Source organism: Calliopsis andreniformis, chromosome 12 (genome assembly GCF_051401765.1).
Source record: "Calliopsis andreniformis isolate RMS-2024a chromosome 12, iyCalAndr_principal, whole genome shotgun sequence".
NCBI lineage: Eukaryota > Metazoa > Arthropoda > Insecta > Hymenoptera > Andrenidae > Calliopsis > Calliopsis andreniformis.
Window position 1 is genome coordinate 19,981,375 of NC_135073.1, and position 18,626 is coordinate 20,000,000.

Here is an 18,626-nt window from a genome sequence, read left to right on the forward strand (position 1 = left end):
GGAATGGTATGTATGTCATTCTCTAAACTACAATAATATTCATTAAGATTGTATACACGAAATATACATTCATGATTAATTATTCGCCTTTTACACTCTTTTCCTTTTCTTTGTTTTGCTTTTTCCTCTCCTCTTTCTCGTAAATCATTACACGATAATGAAACTCTCCTTTTTTTATAAAGTGCTGCGACGCTTAGCCTCGAGTGCTTCGCTTGGATTACATACGTGCCTAACTCGGCCCCACAGAAGGGCCGAGAGTCGAGGAGTCTCGAAAAATGAATCAGCGATAACGCATCCATGCGATCTCTCAGGATTTCTGCGCGTTCTTAAACGATTCCTGGTCGATGAGCCTACTCTCCGAAAACCCATTTTTCTTCTCCCTCTCCATCTCTCTCACTCTCACTCTCACTCTCACTCACTCTCCATCTCTTATTTGCCAAAGGTATACGCTCACACGCACATACTCGTACACAGTCGCTCATGCACGCAGTCTCCGCTAATGCAATTTACATAAACTTCTGGCTACTGACCGTACTTGATATGAATGTTTATCAACAAAACATTAATCGTAATTAAGTATAAAGATCGCGACGATAATGATACTAACGATAAGAGTAATGATGGCAGTGACGATGAGTACTCATTTTGCAATAAAAATACAAATAACGTTGACTATACGATAAAACAATAGTTCGTGGTTTCTCGAGATGCATGAAAAATGTGCAAGTCGATATTTGAGGAGCGCACGTCCCGATTAGTTTTCCTTTTTCATAGCTATTTTATACATCACGGGCGAGTCTCACACACACGCGCACGCGCACGCACGCACACACACACTCTGTCTGTCTGCCTCCCTCTCTCTCTTTCTCTCTCCCTCTCTCTCTCTCAAAAAAGAAAATGATTGAGACCAATAGAAATATATATAAAATGTGGTACGACTTTCGATCGTCGCAGAAAAAGATAGAAAGAGAAATCATAAATGTACGATATTGAGTGACGAGAAATATAGATAATTGGACGTTCTATTTCAAACGATTGTCTCAGGATTTGCTTAGTGCGATATTTGAAGAGCAAGTCAGGTGCATCTGTGATCGTTTTACGATTATGTAGACTTCATTTTTCGAAAGACTGTGTACCTAACGTTAACGAACCGTATATCAAAGACGATCTTTTGACCAGTTGTCTCTGAAAAAGACGAAAATACGAACTAGAAATGTAGCGCGTCAATAGTAGATATAGGTACGTGTTAAAGTACATACAACTAATGTATCTTGGTTCCCCGTCTGACCAACGAAGGCGAGAACAGGTGTCGATAGCACACCAGCCGATAATATATAATCGTTGAACGCGAAATGTCACTCTCTCACCTCCGATTCAAGATCCTTGCTAATAATAATATCCGTTCGGGCTTACGTCTTTTCCAGAAATCTTATTTAATGCAATCGCACGTGATCGAACGCTAGAGAGCCTCGTCGGCGTTACAAATGACGAGGAACGTATCGACGAACTACTCGGCTATCTATCTTAATATTGTTCTTCACTTGAAGGTTTCGACGAACCCTCTGTAAACGACGATGAGAGATGATTTACTCGAATCTTCATCAACGTTTACAGAAATCGCACGAAATTCAAACGACAAACAAGTGTGTAACTTGCGATACGTTAGTTCGATTCTGCGAGAATCTTGAAGGATTCACAGAAATAGGTACTTGCTCGGTACGAAATATAAGAAAAAAAAGATTGATCCGATAATGCAATAATCGTGATTTTCCGAGTAAGCGTGTACGGTAAATCATATCGAAACTCTTCTTTCAAGTTTCTATTCGTAACACGGTCGTAGGATAATATACATAGGTGTAGGTACATATACATCAGGATGCGAAATGAATGCGGTTAGATAGAGCAATGATTTGTTATATAAATCAGTTTACCTATCAGTTGTCGTCGGAATCGATGTTACCGTTGACTTCGAGACAACTCGCCGCGGTGTTGAAACGCCAGGGATAAACCACGGAGGATCCAGCCGCGGCTGTAGTCTCCTGCCCGCGCTGAAATATTGTGGAAGATCTAGAGGAGCGCTATACCATCGTCTGATACTTTTGCTCGGGTAATATGTAACCGTCGGAATCTGAGGGTGACGCGGCCATGTCGTTCGTGGCTGCCGTTGGATTCATATGGTGGATAGTTAAATGCGTCATGTTGTGAGGATACTGGGGATGTTGGTAATTTCCTTGCGGGCTATGATGCATGTGAGAGATCTGCGTGTGATGGTAATAATCGCCGCTGGTGTATGGGTTCTGCGTCGGGTAAGCGTTGTAGGTCTGACCGGCGTAACATTGGCTCGGATTCACCGAGCCTGGTGACGCTGAACTCCAAGCGAAACCATACTCGCCGTGATGAATTTGGTTCATGGGAGGTGGATAAGACGACGGCGGCAGCTGACTGGAGCCAGGAGTGAGCGGCGGCGAGGGAGTAGTCAAGGCGCTGTTCGCGCCGCTCCCGCCGGTCGGCGTTACGCCTAGACGAGGATAGGACGACGTTGTCGAGAGAAGCGGCGAGTTGGGACCCGGTGCTTCTTTACCGCGCGGCGGAGAAACCGGTGAGGAGCGCCTACTGGCCGCCGCTGTCGAGCTCGTCGACATCTTATTGCTATTACTGCTGCTGCTACTGCTGCTCTGCGTCTGAGTCGATCTTGGCGATCCCTTCGATGGTGAGCTCGCTTGTTGCTGCTGCTGTTGCTGTTGTTGTTGCTGCTGCTGCTGTTGTTGCTGCTGTGCTTGTTGTCTGCACTTTGCCCGCCGATTCTTGAACCACACCTGTTCGAACAAAAGCAAACAGAGCACGAAGATTAAGATCAACATTCTCCGATATGTACTGTCTATCGCTCCTCCTCTCGATTTCTTCCTAACGAGATTCGATGCGAAGAATAGCCGGAGGTTCTGGTCGAAATCACCACCCCGCGCCGTTAGGGGATCGTTAAGAAGAAAAGGTGTCCCGTCACGAGGGACAGGGAGAGGGAGACCGTTTCGATGATGGGGAGTTAATCGGTGCAATGGGAAAGTAATCGCGGGCGGACGGCCGTAACATTTCATTAAATCGCAACAATAACAAGGAACCGAACCAGAGGGGTTTTGTGCGCGTACTCATCATGGTCCTATGCTCTTCCAGCCCGCGCGTTCCTCTATCCCTTGGGATTCGAATTCACGAACGCGTTTCTCGGCACGCATGCGCGAATCAAAGCCCCACCAAAGGGGCGCTTCGCGCTTCTTTCCACTCTACTCTTTTATACGAACAAATTTACCTGACAAATGCAATCATATTCGCGATTAGAAACTATTATATCTATTACTTACGTGACGCGGCAGTAACTAGAAACGCAAGGAAATAGCTACGTAATTGGGATTATAAATTTTCGACCTCCCCTTTGTCGCTCTCACGCGCACTTTCTTCCCTACCTACCCGATAAGAAGAGGAAAAGGGACAAAGAGTATTCCCTGGTAGGCCGCAAAGCGCAAACTTGCGAGCATAGGCACCCTTTCACTCCCCCTCACGCACCCTCTGTAATCCCGGTATACAATGTGGCCAGGGGTGCGATCCTATGAATCTATGCCCGTACCTTTAAAAGCGGGTCCTGCCGTCATTGTTGTTATTATCAACGGCATTGTAACGGTTGTTGCGAAGAGTGCGAATCGGCCAAGCGAACACGGGACACATTTCCAAACCGCTACGGATTCCGCGTTAGTTGGCCGACACAAGAACGAAAGAAGGGATAGGGAACGGGGAAAAGCTTTTCAAAGAAAGAATCGAACAATCATCCAGCTTAAAATGGGGACACGTCGACAAGTAACGATGATTTTTCAATGAGACGCCTAACATACGTAGATATCGTTCAAGGGAAACACTGCTCTGCTTATTCCGTTTCTTCGGTTTCTTATCTGCTGGCAGCGCAATAAGCGAATTCTCCTTCGATAAACACCGCTCCGAAAATAGGGTGCGAAGATCCGAGGACGAGCGTGAAACGCAGATATTGCGTATCAACCGCAAGAGAAATGATTCCAATGAGAGGGAGCGAGAGAAATGGGTGCGTGCAGGGAGGAAGAAGAACGAGAGAACGCCCATTACCGCTCCGTGTTTGTACAACGACGCCCCACCCGTTCTCGTTCACCTCAGGGGCAACGCACACAACTCGAGCTCGTAGCTACCCCTAACCCAACCAAACGGCCCACGGTGCGACCCGGAAGCCCTCGGGGGCGACCACAGTCAGTTTTACCCGTGTGTATCGATGGCTAGGTGTAAATTGCATCACCATCTGGTTAGCATCCAACGCGGGGAACCAACCCATTGGCCACAGACTCGAGCAGCTGCGTTGACGTTTCGTTATGACAAATACATTTCCTTATTTGCATTACCTATTCTATTGACACGATTTCATGGAAATTCTACATAATATAGGAACATGGATAGCCGTAATATACACGACACATCCCTAAGAAGACAGAGAAAATGTCGTGTATTGATCAGTCGGTTACCGAAATGTGTACATATCTACCTGATGCGCGTTGATCGCTGTTACAAGTTAGTACAACCCACAGTTTGCCATTCGTATCGTTCTTGCCCGCGAACATCAACGCTTTCTCGAATAATCAAGATTATAGGTACGAATAAATTTGTTACGTAAACTTGTGTTCGAAAAATATGTTGCAGTTTCTGCACGGAGAGCGTGCACACTCGCCTCTCTCCTCTTTTTCCACCGAGAAGATACATAACATTTTGACGCGTTCCCCGATCGTAAATGACGGACAAACGACCTGGTGCATTGAAACGTAGCAAACATCGCGCGCAGCTGTGTCGTTCTCTCGCAGAAAGACGCGTATAAAAACTCGCGAGTGAGATAGAACGAAGGGCTATAATCCAGGAACAAATCAACTATATGTTGTGCTTCATGCATCGCGCGCTTCTGTATTCCTCTACCTACACACGCTTCTACCCCGCGCGATCGAGCTCTCTCTTCTCCTGCTCCCTCGGAAACTTTTAGAACCGCCTCTCCCCTCTCGGATATTATTCGTTCACGTGGGTACGCCTTTGCAACGTACATCAGGCACACGTGTGTGCTACCGTGACGTACGAATGCTACACCCATTTGCAGTTGCACCTCCATTCACGGAGAGCTTAACTCCACTGGGCGGAATTTCCCCGCTTTGTCCTAGAACCCGCGATGGCGGCAATTGCGGCAATTGCGGCAATTCCTCGTACGATCGCGCGCAATTCACGATTATCTACCGAATTTCAATTTTTTATTGGATCCGTTCGACCGCTATCCTGGATGTTGGGGGAACATCTCATTCTAGTTATGTATACGGTAACGCGATCGCGACGAATCAAACAGTCCCGAGTCTGGAGTCTGGAGTCTGGAGTCTGGAGTCTTGAATTTGGAGTTTCGAGACCCCCACAGCTAAATCAAGTTGTCACGAGGACCGCAATAAACGCGTCAACGAGCTCGTCGGCACATCTATCAACGTACAGCAACGCTCGGAACAATGGTGAAATCGAAGGGGCGTACGACGCGACGCGACGCGACACCGCCTTGTGTAAATATCTTAAATCTCGTCCGTGCTTGCCGCAGCACGAACTACATACATACTCTCCTTCTCTCTTTCTCTGCCGTTCACTACCCTCCTTCGATCAGATCGTTCTCCTTCTCGGTGACATCCCCAACGTGTCACGAGTCAAGCTACCGCATACATCGACCTTTCGATCTATTTTTCAGCAACAACGAACAACTACATTCGCACACAATACGCGCATACCTTCGAAATGACGACACAATCGGGGCGCGTCAAGTGAAGAGAAAGCAACTAGAACATGAATTTACCTGTACTCTCGATTCGGGCAAGCTGATTTTCATAGCGACCTCTTCTCGCATAAAGATATCCGGATATCTTGTTTTCGTAAACAGTCCCTCCAGTATGTCCAGCTGAGCTCTAGTGAAGGTTGTCCTCTCTCGCCGTTGCTTGCGTTGATTCATTCCTGAAACACAAGAATTTCGAACATGTAACGTAACCGAAATCGATAGGCATGTACATATATCGATATATCGCAGTAAGAGTGTCGAATCTAATAGCTATTCGAGCAGGTTTTATCGAATTCGTTCGACAGGGGTAGAAAATTGTCGACACGGAACGTACACGCGTTCACGTTCAACGAATATGGAAACTGTATCTACTCGAGACACGGAATACACTAGGTACACGCATATTTGTCGGTGATAGCGGAAAAGGAGCATTCAGGACGGTCGGGCAGAGAACGAAGACGAGTCGAAGCTACTCGACGACTCCGAGGAGGGTGAAGCGTCACCACTGCAGACCGGTTGATGGGAAAGGGGGTGGGGTGGTGCGGAGGGGTGTAAGCGTTGCGAGGTCGAGATAGCGTAATTTTGAACAGTTCCCCGCTACGATCTACCTACCCTCCTCTACCTTCCTCGTGCCATCGAGCCTCGCTTGGCTCGTTTCGGGACCCACGTAATCCGCTTATGAGGGGGTCACGGAGGTTGGGGCGACAGGAGGGACAGGGGCGAACAGGGGCGAATAGGGGCCGAGGGGGGCCGAGGGGGGCCGAGGGGGGCGGAGGAGGAGGAGGAGGAGGAGGAGGTGGAAGAGGAGGAAGAGGAGAAGGTGGAGGACGGTGAAATGGGAGAGAAGCGAGATGGTTGGTGGTGGATGAGGGAGTAGAGGAGACGAGAGCGACGAGAGCGACGGTGAAAGAGGGAGAGGGATGAAAGGTACACCCCGGAATACACGACTAGAGGACCAAAGTCGCGATTCGTTCCCGACTCCCGACTGCTTTTGCAAACGATGCTACCAAACACGCCAAAATACAACGTTCCAACTATGCCTATGAATAATAAAAGGATGGGTTTGGAAAAGTGCGATTCGCTAGTAGCTATGTAACTAGCTACGTAACTTGCGATTGAAAGCTGAATCGTCTAGATCTTTCTGCTCGTATTAACGTAGCAAGATTGATAATTATAATTATCAACACAACGGACGATACCTATGAGCATGAGTGACTACGAGACAGATGGAAAGTGATGCTAAGCGTGCCGATGGTGAGGGAGAATCGAGGAAAGGAGGCATGATGCTGATCGTCGATGAAAAGTGACAGTTAGCGGGGAGGTGTGGTTCGTGAGGAGCAAGAGCATCGCGCATTGTGTTTCGTATCAGTGGTATCTGTTCTGCCGGTCCCCAAACCGTTCCCTTAAGCCACCAACGATACGTAAGAAAACGCGTCGAAGCAAAGGATGACGACGATGACGCATACGAGTGATCGTTGCTTAACGAACTGGTCGAGTGGGCTATCAGCGTGGCAGCCAGAGGTAGAGATTTTCGAGGCAGATTGCGCTGGTCACAATGTAAAATTCCGTGCCGGTCCGCTACCGTCGCGCGTCGCGCGTCGCTCGTCGCAACGATGCCCACGACACACCCGCGATCGCGATTCAATCTATGATCTGTATCGTGTGTTCCGTATCCAAGTAACGCGCAACGGAGGCTGGGACGCCAAGGGATAAGGCTCCTCTGGGGGAAAGAGAGTGGAACGAATCCAGCGAGAGGATGCTTGATTGTTGAGTGGGCGTTGGCGGTGCTACCGTTAACGACGGCCTTTACCAGCTGTACATCGCGGTCCCTGTGAAAGCCAGCTTCTCATCCAGCAACGAGACAATGGATATTCCGATTATGGCCTTCGGCCTGCTTCCATCCTGCTTCCATCCTGCTTCGACAGAGTGGGCGCGAGGAAAAGCCCTTCGTTTGCCTCAATTCTACGCGAGAGCACATTCGAGAATCGAACACAGAGATCCCTCTTCCCTCTACTCTACCGCGTACTCTTCGCGAGCTCTTTAGAACTGGCACAAAAATTCCCGACTAAATTTCTCTACCGCCCCGAGAGATACGATCGATTTAGACGCGCTGATTTGTCGAAAGGTGACTAGCTAAGCAACCCTAATGGGGCGGCAAACACCCGTTGCATCCTGAAGTATGATTCGATTTATTATCGTCAGCGCGAGACGAAGCCAGGGGTTGATATAAGGGTTGCTTTGCCTCGTTGGCCCACAACGAGATCAGACGCGACCCTAATAGCAAATTCGTTTTCCGTTTATTGGATTCTTCCTTCCCTCTGCGCGCGGGGTTTCGTGTTTCGATCTACCAAGTGGAACGGAATCCATGGAAGTCAATGGACTGCTAACAAAATTTCACAGTCATTTCTTTCACTCAACAAAGTGTCTCCTAAATGTGTCGCGAATCGGCAAATGGACGCGCTATACAGTCGTTTATGCACTTTCCTTTCAACAGATGAAACATTCCAATAGTTCTTACGATAGCATGCAGTTTCTATGGTTTGACAAATCAATTATATCGCTAACCTATTCACAGCAAAATTTACAAATATACGTGTATGGTAGAGCCCACCCAATCGAAAAGCGTAAATTAGGCAATATCAATTGCGATGCCCGACAGGAAAAATCGGATATAGAATCCTGCTGTAATAATTCGATAAATTAATTGGCTGCTCTGTGCAGTGTCACTCATAAAAAGAGTCAAACGCTCGTGTCGCTGAGACTGAGCAGTAAATTTCACATTTAATGCGAATATTGTGAAACTGAAGAAGAATAGAAGGCCACGGGCGACAACACCGACAAGCTCCTTCGAGGACGGTGATGACGATTACTTTGTTATTCATAGAATACGAGATGCGATGCGATGCGATAGGCTACGATGCAATGCAGCGCGGCGCGGCGCGGCGCGGCGCGGCGCGACGGTAGTGACATTCGACGACAATAAGTGACGAAAAGAAACAACCGACGCAAAACCTAGGGAATCGAAAATTAATTAAAAGCTAAAATGCGAATAGGCTACCGCTGGCTGGACGATATAGGACGTAAGCGGAGAAATGGATTATTCACGGGACCGTGGGATGATAGCACGTGCCACTGCCTTTGGGAAAGGGAATTCTAAAAGGCCATCAGCTACGAAAACATTTGATCGACTTTGCGTTTACGGTGCGATCTCTACACGAAATCGCTGCATCAAAGTGGGAATGATAAAGTTTATCTTTTGCTTGTCTTTAGAATTGCGATAATTTTGCTTCTAAAAGCGAAAGTTTATACAAGAAATAATAAGCAAGAATAGGAACGAATTGAGGAGTCATTAGTATTCGGGAGGAGCACATCAAGTTTGAAAGGCGCGAACGGAAAGAAACGCGCGTGGCCTTCGAATCTAGTCAGTGTTACATGGTAATCTAGTAGAGAGGAGCATAAGTAACGAAATACCAACACACATCCGGGACAGGCGAATAATCGGATAAGCTTCGTGTTACCGTCTTCCAAACCATATGTACACCTTTTTCTTTCGCTTCCGCTTCGACGACACTCGTGACTGCTCCACCTACTTCGCGCAACCTGCTTATCGCTTCTAAAAGTGTCGAAGCTGTAGTGAAAGGAAAATAATCTTCTTTTGGAAAATCGATCGATAAAAGAATCAAGAATCAAAGATTGAATTTCGTCCAGGATCATTCGGGTAATAAGTAGATACACGCATAGAAATGACTAAGAGGAAGATACGGTAAGAAACACAGAGGGAAGCATCCAAGTACATATCGATGTCAGTGTACGCGATATTTCACTCAGTCTCGAGTGTTTATCCTGCAATTAAGATTGGACCTGTAGCCGGACCCCTCTCTCTTCTTTCGGGCCACGCCAAACGCCATCGTCTACGTACTCAATTTACTCGTGACACGCGTCAATCGACGTGAGCTGTTCGTATTGCGATTCCGACTAAGATTTCTCTTTGGTGCTTTTGCGTGTGCTTGCTTAGCTCGACGTTTTGTGGCCACTTGGTGCCGACGATGGGTGCACGTGCTGGCGCCACGTGCCACCCTTAACCTAACGCCTAATTGAGTGATTGCAATTCTATCCAAACTGACAAGCTAGTCAATGAAAAGTTCTTTTCTTATTACTATTATTATTATTCGAGCGGATATTTGTAAAACTAACCGTGACTGGTGACACTATTTTTAGAGAAAAAAGTATAAAGGACAGGATATCGGGAAAAATGGAAAAGCTTGACAGATACTATTTAGTACCTAGTTACTATGCTTCACGAACGGAACATTCGCGTAAATATTTGGAGCTTAAAGAGACCGAGTGCCCGCTGATTACCCTTCCATTCAATTTCTACTAAAAATCAGAGGCAGGAATGTTTGTTTATGCGTCACGATCCCACCGGGAGTTAGTGGAAGTTAAGTGAACGGGCAATTTCTCTGCGACAACAAATAGTAATCGTTGAACGAGAAAAGGGTGAGAGGCATATGATACGATTCCCACGTACCCGTTGTCTCTCGCAACGTCCCCAACCATCGGGGTGGAATCTTGGCCAAGTTAACGATAACGTTTCGACACACTTGTTCCATTACCGCTCAGACCCAAGATTTATTACTTTGTTCCACGATCGAATGCATGATCCTGTACAGTACACCGTATGACTGTATACGATCACATTTTCATCTCTTAACCGATCTAGCAGTCGAGGTCGCGATTGCTGATATTGAACAATTTTTAATCAAAAGAACGAGCAACTGGCATAGGTATTATGTAACTATTTCAAGAAAGAAGGTTAAATCGATCTTGAATTGAATTGAAAGTTAGCCTCGACGACAGACTCTGTAACAAGGTTTTTTTGATAAACGAACGATAAAAGTCATTCTTCTTCCTCCTTTTAATAGGCCGTCCGGCTACTTCCGTTCTCCGCATGCCCTCTTCGTACGAACACGTCCAAAGCTAGAGGCATACGGAGTTCGTTCCTCTCTCCGGCTACGGCCTACGGCTTTTCGTGTAGCGGATACGCCTACAACGGATACGCGGCTGGACGCGGATACGTAGGACCTAACGGACAGATCCGTGTTTCCATGGAAACCCACCTATCTGCGTTGGTTGGACCTATAGTGCCTGCTGCCACCCTGATAAGCGGCTTACTCTCATGCTTCTCTCTACTCTTCTTCGCTGAAGCATTCTGCCCCCCCCCCCTCTCTCTCTCTCCTACCTCCTACCCTTTTGCCAACATTCGCCTCCCTCTGCTCTTTCTCTCCCTCTTTTTCGTCCACCTCTCAGAGCTCCTTTCAAACCATCGCGAAGGAGACTACAGTACAGAGAGAAGGTGCCCTTATATTAGGCTCTTCCGACTCTAAACAACGTACATACTTGCTATGGGGGTTTGTACAGCGATACTCAGTCTAAGGAAATAGTTTTACAATAATACAGATATCTAGCACGAGGAAATGAACATGTATGTACGTACAAGTAGACTGGAATTCGTCCAACGAATTAGCCTGTATGCTTCAATGATTTTGAAGACATATCTTCGTTCCGAAATACCCATAAATTCTAGGTTGAAATCTTTTTCACCACTTTCCGATTGTAACGTAACAGAAAGCTCTTTCATTCTTTTCCGCAGATAAGCCAACATTTTTCTATCGTACTACATGGTTCAACCGCAACTGTATTGCGGTATTAATGCAGAGCTTTGTACAAAAGGATCTTAAAAATACACGATGGGGTTCACTATTTTTTTTGCAAAGTTGTAAACAAACAAAAACAATTTGAACATGAAAACCAGTCTAAAACGATGTTTCGATATTTGAATGGTTGTGTCTGTTCAAAAGAAAAATACTGTTGAATACTGTTGTAGTTTCGAGAAATAATATTGAAAGAAAATTGTTAAATGGAAAGGAAAAGAACAGCAGACCGTCTAACACTGTGTCCTTCTATAACGGTGTAATATGTATTTACAAGGGTCTTATTTGATTTGAAAAGGAAAAAAAATGTTGCAGATGCTTTAAAGGCTGGTACGTCGAAGAAAAATGCATCGAAGCGCTTGCCACAGAGTGGTAGAAGCTGACTATAGGTAAGAAGCCCCGAGTTTACTTCGGCCTGATACGGCTTCAGTCGATGCATCGATTTGCATGACAATCAATAATACCTATTATGGCGGACGGGCGAAATACTTTTACTGAAAGATAACGTAGTGTACGTTTCGTAAAATGAACTGAGGCACGTGCACCGTTTTTAAAACGGTAATATCAGAAGCTTAAAGATAGACAAAACGAGGCAGAAAGTTTACAACCACTTTAGATACATTGATTAACGTTTATCTACTGCTATTTATCGTTTCATTCAAGCTCATAATCGATGAAATGTTTCTTCCTTAAGTTGTATCTATAAAAGCAGAAAATATGATACGCGCCTATCTATACAGTAACTACGAAGCCTTTCAGATCGAAGATGCATGCTAACTTACAGGAAAACGGAAAGCGTCTATTTTCCTTCGTTTGTTATTGTTATTGTTATTAAATGCAATCTCAAAATAATTAAGAAAGGGTAAAAGACATTGATGAAAAGGAGAGAGAGGGGGGAAATAAAAGAAAAAATGAAGTTTTGAAAAGGTCCTCGCGATTAGCAACTGGAGATGCCAACTACCGCCACCTCACGATACTAGATTCAGACTTTGACCGTTGTTTGTTACCGAATGCAACCCGTTAACTGACTGAACGATCCCGCGTAATTTTCGAAGGTATCAACCGCTAAAGTAGACCGTTGTTCGAACGAAACTAGTTCGAAGATGGTAATTGAAAAATGATAAGAGAACAAACCTTGTGGGAAAGCTGCCAATCCATGATCCAGAGGATGAGGGTGCGGATGACCGTGAGTAGCTAGGGCAAAAGGTGACGGTAGTCCAGGATGAGGTGCTCCTGGGTGCGGGTGAGAGTGCGGATGTGGATGAGTACCAACCCCCATCGCTGGATGACTGTGGGGGTGGTACTGAGGACTACCGGTCGGGGCGCAAGTCGCGCCCGCCGCCTTCAGGTACCCCGCCATGTAGCCCGCGAGGCAAGCCAGCTCACCCGCCACAGCTGCGCCCTTATCACGCTCTCTTAAACCTTCGCCCTCCTCTGCCGTCCACCAGCTCGTCTCCTCCCGATAATTCTCTTGGCTTGATTGTAAAGATACCTTCGTGCTGCTCTCCGACACTTTTGTCGCCGGCACTTCTGACACCGACACGTTGCCGATTCGCGCGCACTCGAACCCTCCGTACTCCTCCACCTGCAATCATAATCGCAATCTTACACACTCTTCGTTACTCCTTCCAAATCCCCTAACAAATTCCTAACAATCTTTCTGTTCTACCACCTGAAAAAACTACAAAACTAGGAGCCGGAAAGTTCGACACGAAAAAGAAAAAGCTTGCCTCCCCTACTGTTTCTCGGTGAAAATTCACCAGCAAAAAGCATGCACGTATACATTCTTTCTGTTGTTTCGTAATTTCGGCAATCTTTTACGCGGAATCATACTACTTTTATCACCTTCCTGTCACGAATAAATACCTACGTATTTACAAAATTTACGTCAATAGTAGCTACTGTTTAGGTATGTACGCATCGGTCTTTACTAACGATCTGTCATATCGCCGCGCACCGTACGGTTTCGTTACTTGAATTCATTTATTAAGGAGGGGCACGTACCAAGTTACGGGTTCCTTCAGAGTATTCAAAATATCCAGACATTCACTCGCGTAGATCCAAGATTGTAATTGTACGAATTTCGAAGGTTCTCACAGCACATAACTTGGAATATCACAGACATTCCATCTCTCCGATACTTAGCGGTAGAAAAAAGAACGGAAAATTTCACTACTATCCGTTGTACACTCGACACGCCTGAGCGACTACGCGTTGCTACAAATCACTCGGTTGCGCCAAGCACGAATACTTGATGCCCTGTACAGGGATTCGGTCAAACTGCGACCTACCCCCACTGTGGCATCCCTAAATAGTTTTCCGGGCCCTACCTCAGTCCCTTCCCAAAAACGGGGGTGGGGATTTCGGAGTAGGCTTACCACTGGTGGGGGATCCATGAGAATGGCCACCCATGGGGGCCCTTTTCTCAATTCAGGAAGCCTGCTATGAAAGTCCGCTAAGAGAGCGAATATCAACTATCTTGAATATTTATTATTTACAATTAACTACTTTCAAATATATCCGAACCGAACAGTTTCCATTTCTATAGAATTTCTCGAATATCGAAAGCCGAATAGGTATGCAATTAGATCGATTCAAACTGAATTCGTCTAAATGCGAAACTGTTTGACCAGAATGCACTAAAAAGGAGGTGTACGGGAGGAGTTGCACCTACGTGAATCGAGAGTCGAAGAACGGTGCGTGCTGAACCGGAAGAAAGCAAAGAGTAGCGAGGGTCCTACGAAAGAGGAAGCTTATTCGAAAAACTTAACCTCCCTCTAAATGCTAAACGGGTAAATAAACTTCCAAGTTTTTATTCGGTCGACGAACCATGAACAGCGAGAAATGCAATGCATCAGAGAAAGATGAAACGTGGAAAGAGGAGGGAGAGGAGATGAGAGGTCGAGGATGAACGTTGGTAGGTATGTTTACACGGGGGCATTATGGTGGATAATGTTTGTTATAGGCGTCTATGCTCTAGAGGCAGGAGAGGCGAGACTATCCGACGTTAAAAGGCCAGCCTGGTCGATCCGCTTACGGCGGATGAGGCTCAAATTGAGTGAGAGATAGTGAACTCTGGTGCAACGAGTTGCACGGGCATCGCACATGTCCCAACGCATTTAGCCACATACCTCGCACACTTCTACGCGCACGTCTCGCGACACTTTCGCGAATGTTTCGCTAATAATCAATGATAGTCGATGAGTCGAATATCTAACAAGTAAATTGAGTTCCTTACTAGAGCGCGACTCGAGGAAGTGAACCTTTCAGTTTCGAGAAGATGGTTCAAATATGAAGCTCCTATTACTGGATATAACCTAAGTATCTACCTACAACGACAGATGAAACAGACGAAACAGATGAAACAGATGAGCAAGGTACGTAAAAGTTACGTTAAAATTGATAAATACGTTGGCGAAACAAGTGTCAGCAGTGGTGATTTAGCACCGATGATCCTCTCTACCTGCGCCGCACCGCGCCGCACCGCGCCGCACCGCGCCGCACCGCGCCGCACCGCGCCGCGCGGTACGGGCAACGATGCCCTAATCAAGGAATTAATAACACTTTACGTAGACCTTTTCTTCGACGGCTATTGTTCTCTTCAACTCGGACTGCACGACAGTATCGCGATTTGTCGGGGACTATGGTCAATCGGTTCGGAAAGTACCTCGCTTTGGGAAAACCCTTAAACGGCTGCCCATTCAATCGGGCATTGTCCGTTAACGCCCTTCTGGGTATTAACTAACCACGGTAAACATTAGAGGGTGTCGGTGACCAGTCTCCAAGAATTTGCACAGTTAATACCTTGTATACCTGCGGATCTGTCATCTGCCAGCATCACGGCCACGCGATTCGAACATTTCGAACCTTTCGCAAAGCCGTCCTTTCCCTCGGAACAATTTGCCCATAAATTTCTCACGATTAATGCATGTATAACGCATTGAACAGATAATGAAGTTATTGCCAGTAATGTTCCTTAACTAGCAGAACCTTTCTATGCAATTGTAACAAATCGCACAAAGGGAATTTTCAAATTTCCCAATCCTTCGAAGATGTTACTCAAATGTCATCCAATCTAATATGTTTCTCGACAAGTGCTTACTGAATAGACATAGAAGAAAAATGATAAATAAAATATAGGTATTTCTATAAATACAGAGATTGTGCTATAAATCTATATAATTGACGGCGTTGTAACGGGGAAAAAGTAATCGAAAAGAAATAATACCTACCTATAAAAAGTTTGGATATAAAAACTTAACCAGAAAATAAAGTTATGCGAGGTTATATCCCGAATAAAAAAATTACTACCTATTGTATTAATGCCTTGACCTCTAATTATGATTTTAGAAGGATCGCTTATTCTAGAATTGTTGATTTTTTTCTCGATAGATATGTTGGCAACGCTGTTCTCAACGGTCAGTTCTTCCCTAACGGCTCGCTCGTTAGCGTCGCGAGTTTTCGATCGTGTCTCCTTTTTCTTGTATTTTCGAGATTACCATAGATCGAGTGTGACTGATATTATTCGCGAAAAGCTAAGTCGCTAGAAAATACACCAAGTGCATTATTTTTTCAAACTTGATCGACTTGTGTACGTTAAGAAGAAGAACTTGTCACGATCGAGTGGACTCGTCCACTTTTCTGAATCCTGATCGAACGAACGTGTTTGTCTCGTCGCATATTTCAGGTGAATCAGTGCTGAAATTCGGCCAAATTTTTCTCAAATAAAGGTCGCATTGTTTGTGCAAAGTGTAAAGTGATTGTGATTTACTATTGATGATTTATTATCGAGTGTGTGTTGATGATTCTTTGTGATTTGTGAGCAACGTGTGCGCGTACCACACGTAGGCACAAAAAGCCTAAATAATATCCGTGGATGTGGATAACCAACTGGTTGCTGACTCTCAAAGGTCTGAAACTGTGCGAACCTGCGACGACCCAACAAGTTAACCTAATCGCATTACAGTACAAGGTGAGAGAATTTCAATAATTATACGTCTTGATACGATAACGGTGAAACGTTTAAATGAAAAAATTTGAAAGCACCGTTTACGATTAGCGGTAAGAAAGTATGTAAGCACCTACATATGTATATGTGTAGAGATTAACGGAATAACAGAGTATATAATGACCGCAGCATCCGTAGGATGTCACTGCACGCATCGTCAGCCGAATTATTCGTTTTCGTATTATAGGTTAGGGCACGTACAACACGTGTCGTATTGTTCTCTTAACAGTTCAGTGCATTCTTGGGGTAACTTAACCTTATCCACGTTTCATTTCCAACTTTTGCAACGTATATGCAATCTCGTTTTCTAATCAAACGCATTCGTTCGAATGGGGAATTCCGATATAGAAATTGTACGAATCTTTCATCGAGTGCGCTTGACTTTTGGTACGAAAATTCTTCGGCAACTATACTTTTGATCGTGCTTAGACTTGCACCATAAGACCAGCAATTTTGATCGATACGTAACTTCGAAAAACAAGATTAATTCAAAGTTGGAGAAAATTTCTTCTCTTTATCTTCGAAACGTGGAAAACATTTTCATAAGACGAAATCAAGTTATCCAACTTATTCGCGCGAAGGAACGTACTGTAGATACATCGCGATTGCAGATTTTTTTTGTAAAAAAGAGATTTCTCGGGTCCGTGCGGCTAGCAGCAGAGGAGAAAGACATTATATAGTGAAGTCTGGGCGAATACGAGGAAGGAAGCGAGCCGGCTGACTCGGTAAAAATCTATATAAAGTTGAAAAGGGGAAAACCAGACGCGGTACAAGCTTGCTAGAAGTCGGAAGCAAAAGAGAAGCAGAGAGACAGAGGGAGAGAGAAATAGAGAGAGGCGTGTATCGCGTTTGCGCGTTTTATTCCTCCTCCTGTGTTCAGGCTCCGCCCTGATGTTTTCCCTCCTCCAGCCTCCCTATTCGCCCTTTGATTCCTCTTGGACCGTAAGGGATTTCGATAGACCGTACTTACTTGCTCGTCGTTCTCCTATCGAAATTTCACTTTCTAGACAACGAGAGTCTGTGATGCCTATTCGATAAGTTCGTACTAAATTGAAACTACACCTACCTACCTACATACCTACCTACCTACCTACCTACATTTTTTTCTTTCGATTTCAGTTTTCTTCTTCGCAAATATGTATATAGGTATAGGTATCTGCTCGTTTAAATACATAGGTAACTACATAGTACATATACCTATACGGTACGAACGCATTAGCCTTCGAGACTTGTGAAGGTTGTTCGAAAAAATCACCTGGCCCTGTGGGTCCCCTGGCAATAAACGCGTTATATTAGGGTGCCTAAAGTATTTTCCACAATCGACTCTACCGCTCATTTTCAGGACTTTTACAACCACGATGATTACGGTAAGGAAACTAATTTCGTGAGTACTAAGGTCTCCATTAGCAACCTTTAGCAGTGTGCGCCACTCCATTGCCGCATCCTAAGTGCTTACGATTAGTTAACTAACTCGGCAAACCTGTACGAATTCTCTATCTTTGACTCGTTTTTATGAAAATCAGTAAACCAGTAGAAGTCTCGTTTCGACTCGCTTCCATAATTCGGTTTTCACGTTTTCCATATCCACTTACGAGCGTAATCGTTCGCGATTTGCTATAAAACATCGTTAAGATTCGCAGCAAAAGAAGAAAAGGAAAGTTGACGGGCAATAAACTCGTTATTAACGAAATTGAGATATCCATTAACGTTCAATCAACTTTTATAGTTATATCGAAAGTAATTCCGACGTTGCTTCTTTTAGATGCTCGGTTCACAATCACGTTCGACGTTACGCGCTCTTCATCTCTCGCGACTTCATTACTTTCACTCGAATTCCAATGGCGTACGCGAGCAACCGGTTTACATGAACACGTAGATATCTTCGACTTTATACATATGTACGTCTCTTTACTTACACACTAACTATTGAACGGCGGGCCCGCGCTACCATTCCGAATTTCGTCCCGATTCACGAAAACACGTGGATCGAGTTGATTAGACGGAGAAAGAAAAGGAGGGGGGAATTGCGTCGCGTCGGAGAAAAATAAATTGTATC

General features: G+C 45.2%; 1 protein-coding gene across 1 annotated transcript in view; it reads right to left on the reverse strand.

The window, feature by feature from the left end:
* Window positions 1–2,076: 2,076 nt before the first annotated feature.
* Window positions 2,077–18,626, reverse strand: part of LOC143185604 (uncharacterized) — a 24,322-nt gene continuing 7,772 nt past the window's right edge. Inside the window, exons 2-4 of the mRNA XM_076388745.1 lie at window positions 12,697–13,147; window positions 5,873–6,027; window positions 2,077–2,816 (exon numbers count right to left, since the gene is read on the reverse strand). Coding sequence (XP_076244860.1) covers window positions 2,079–2,816; window positions 5,873–6,027; window positions 12,697–13,147 — 1,344 coding nt within the window. The 3' untranslated portion in view covers window positions 2,077–2,078. The remainder of the gene's footprint in view (window positions 2,817–5,872; window positions 6,028–12,696; window positions 13,148–18,626) is intronic.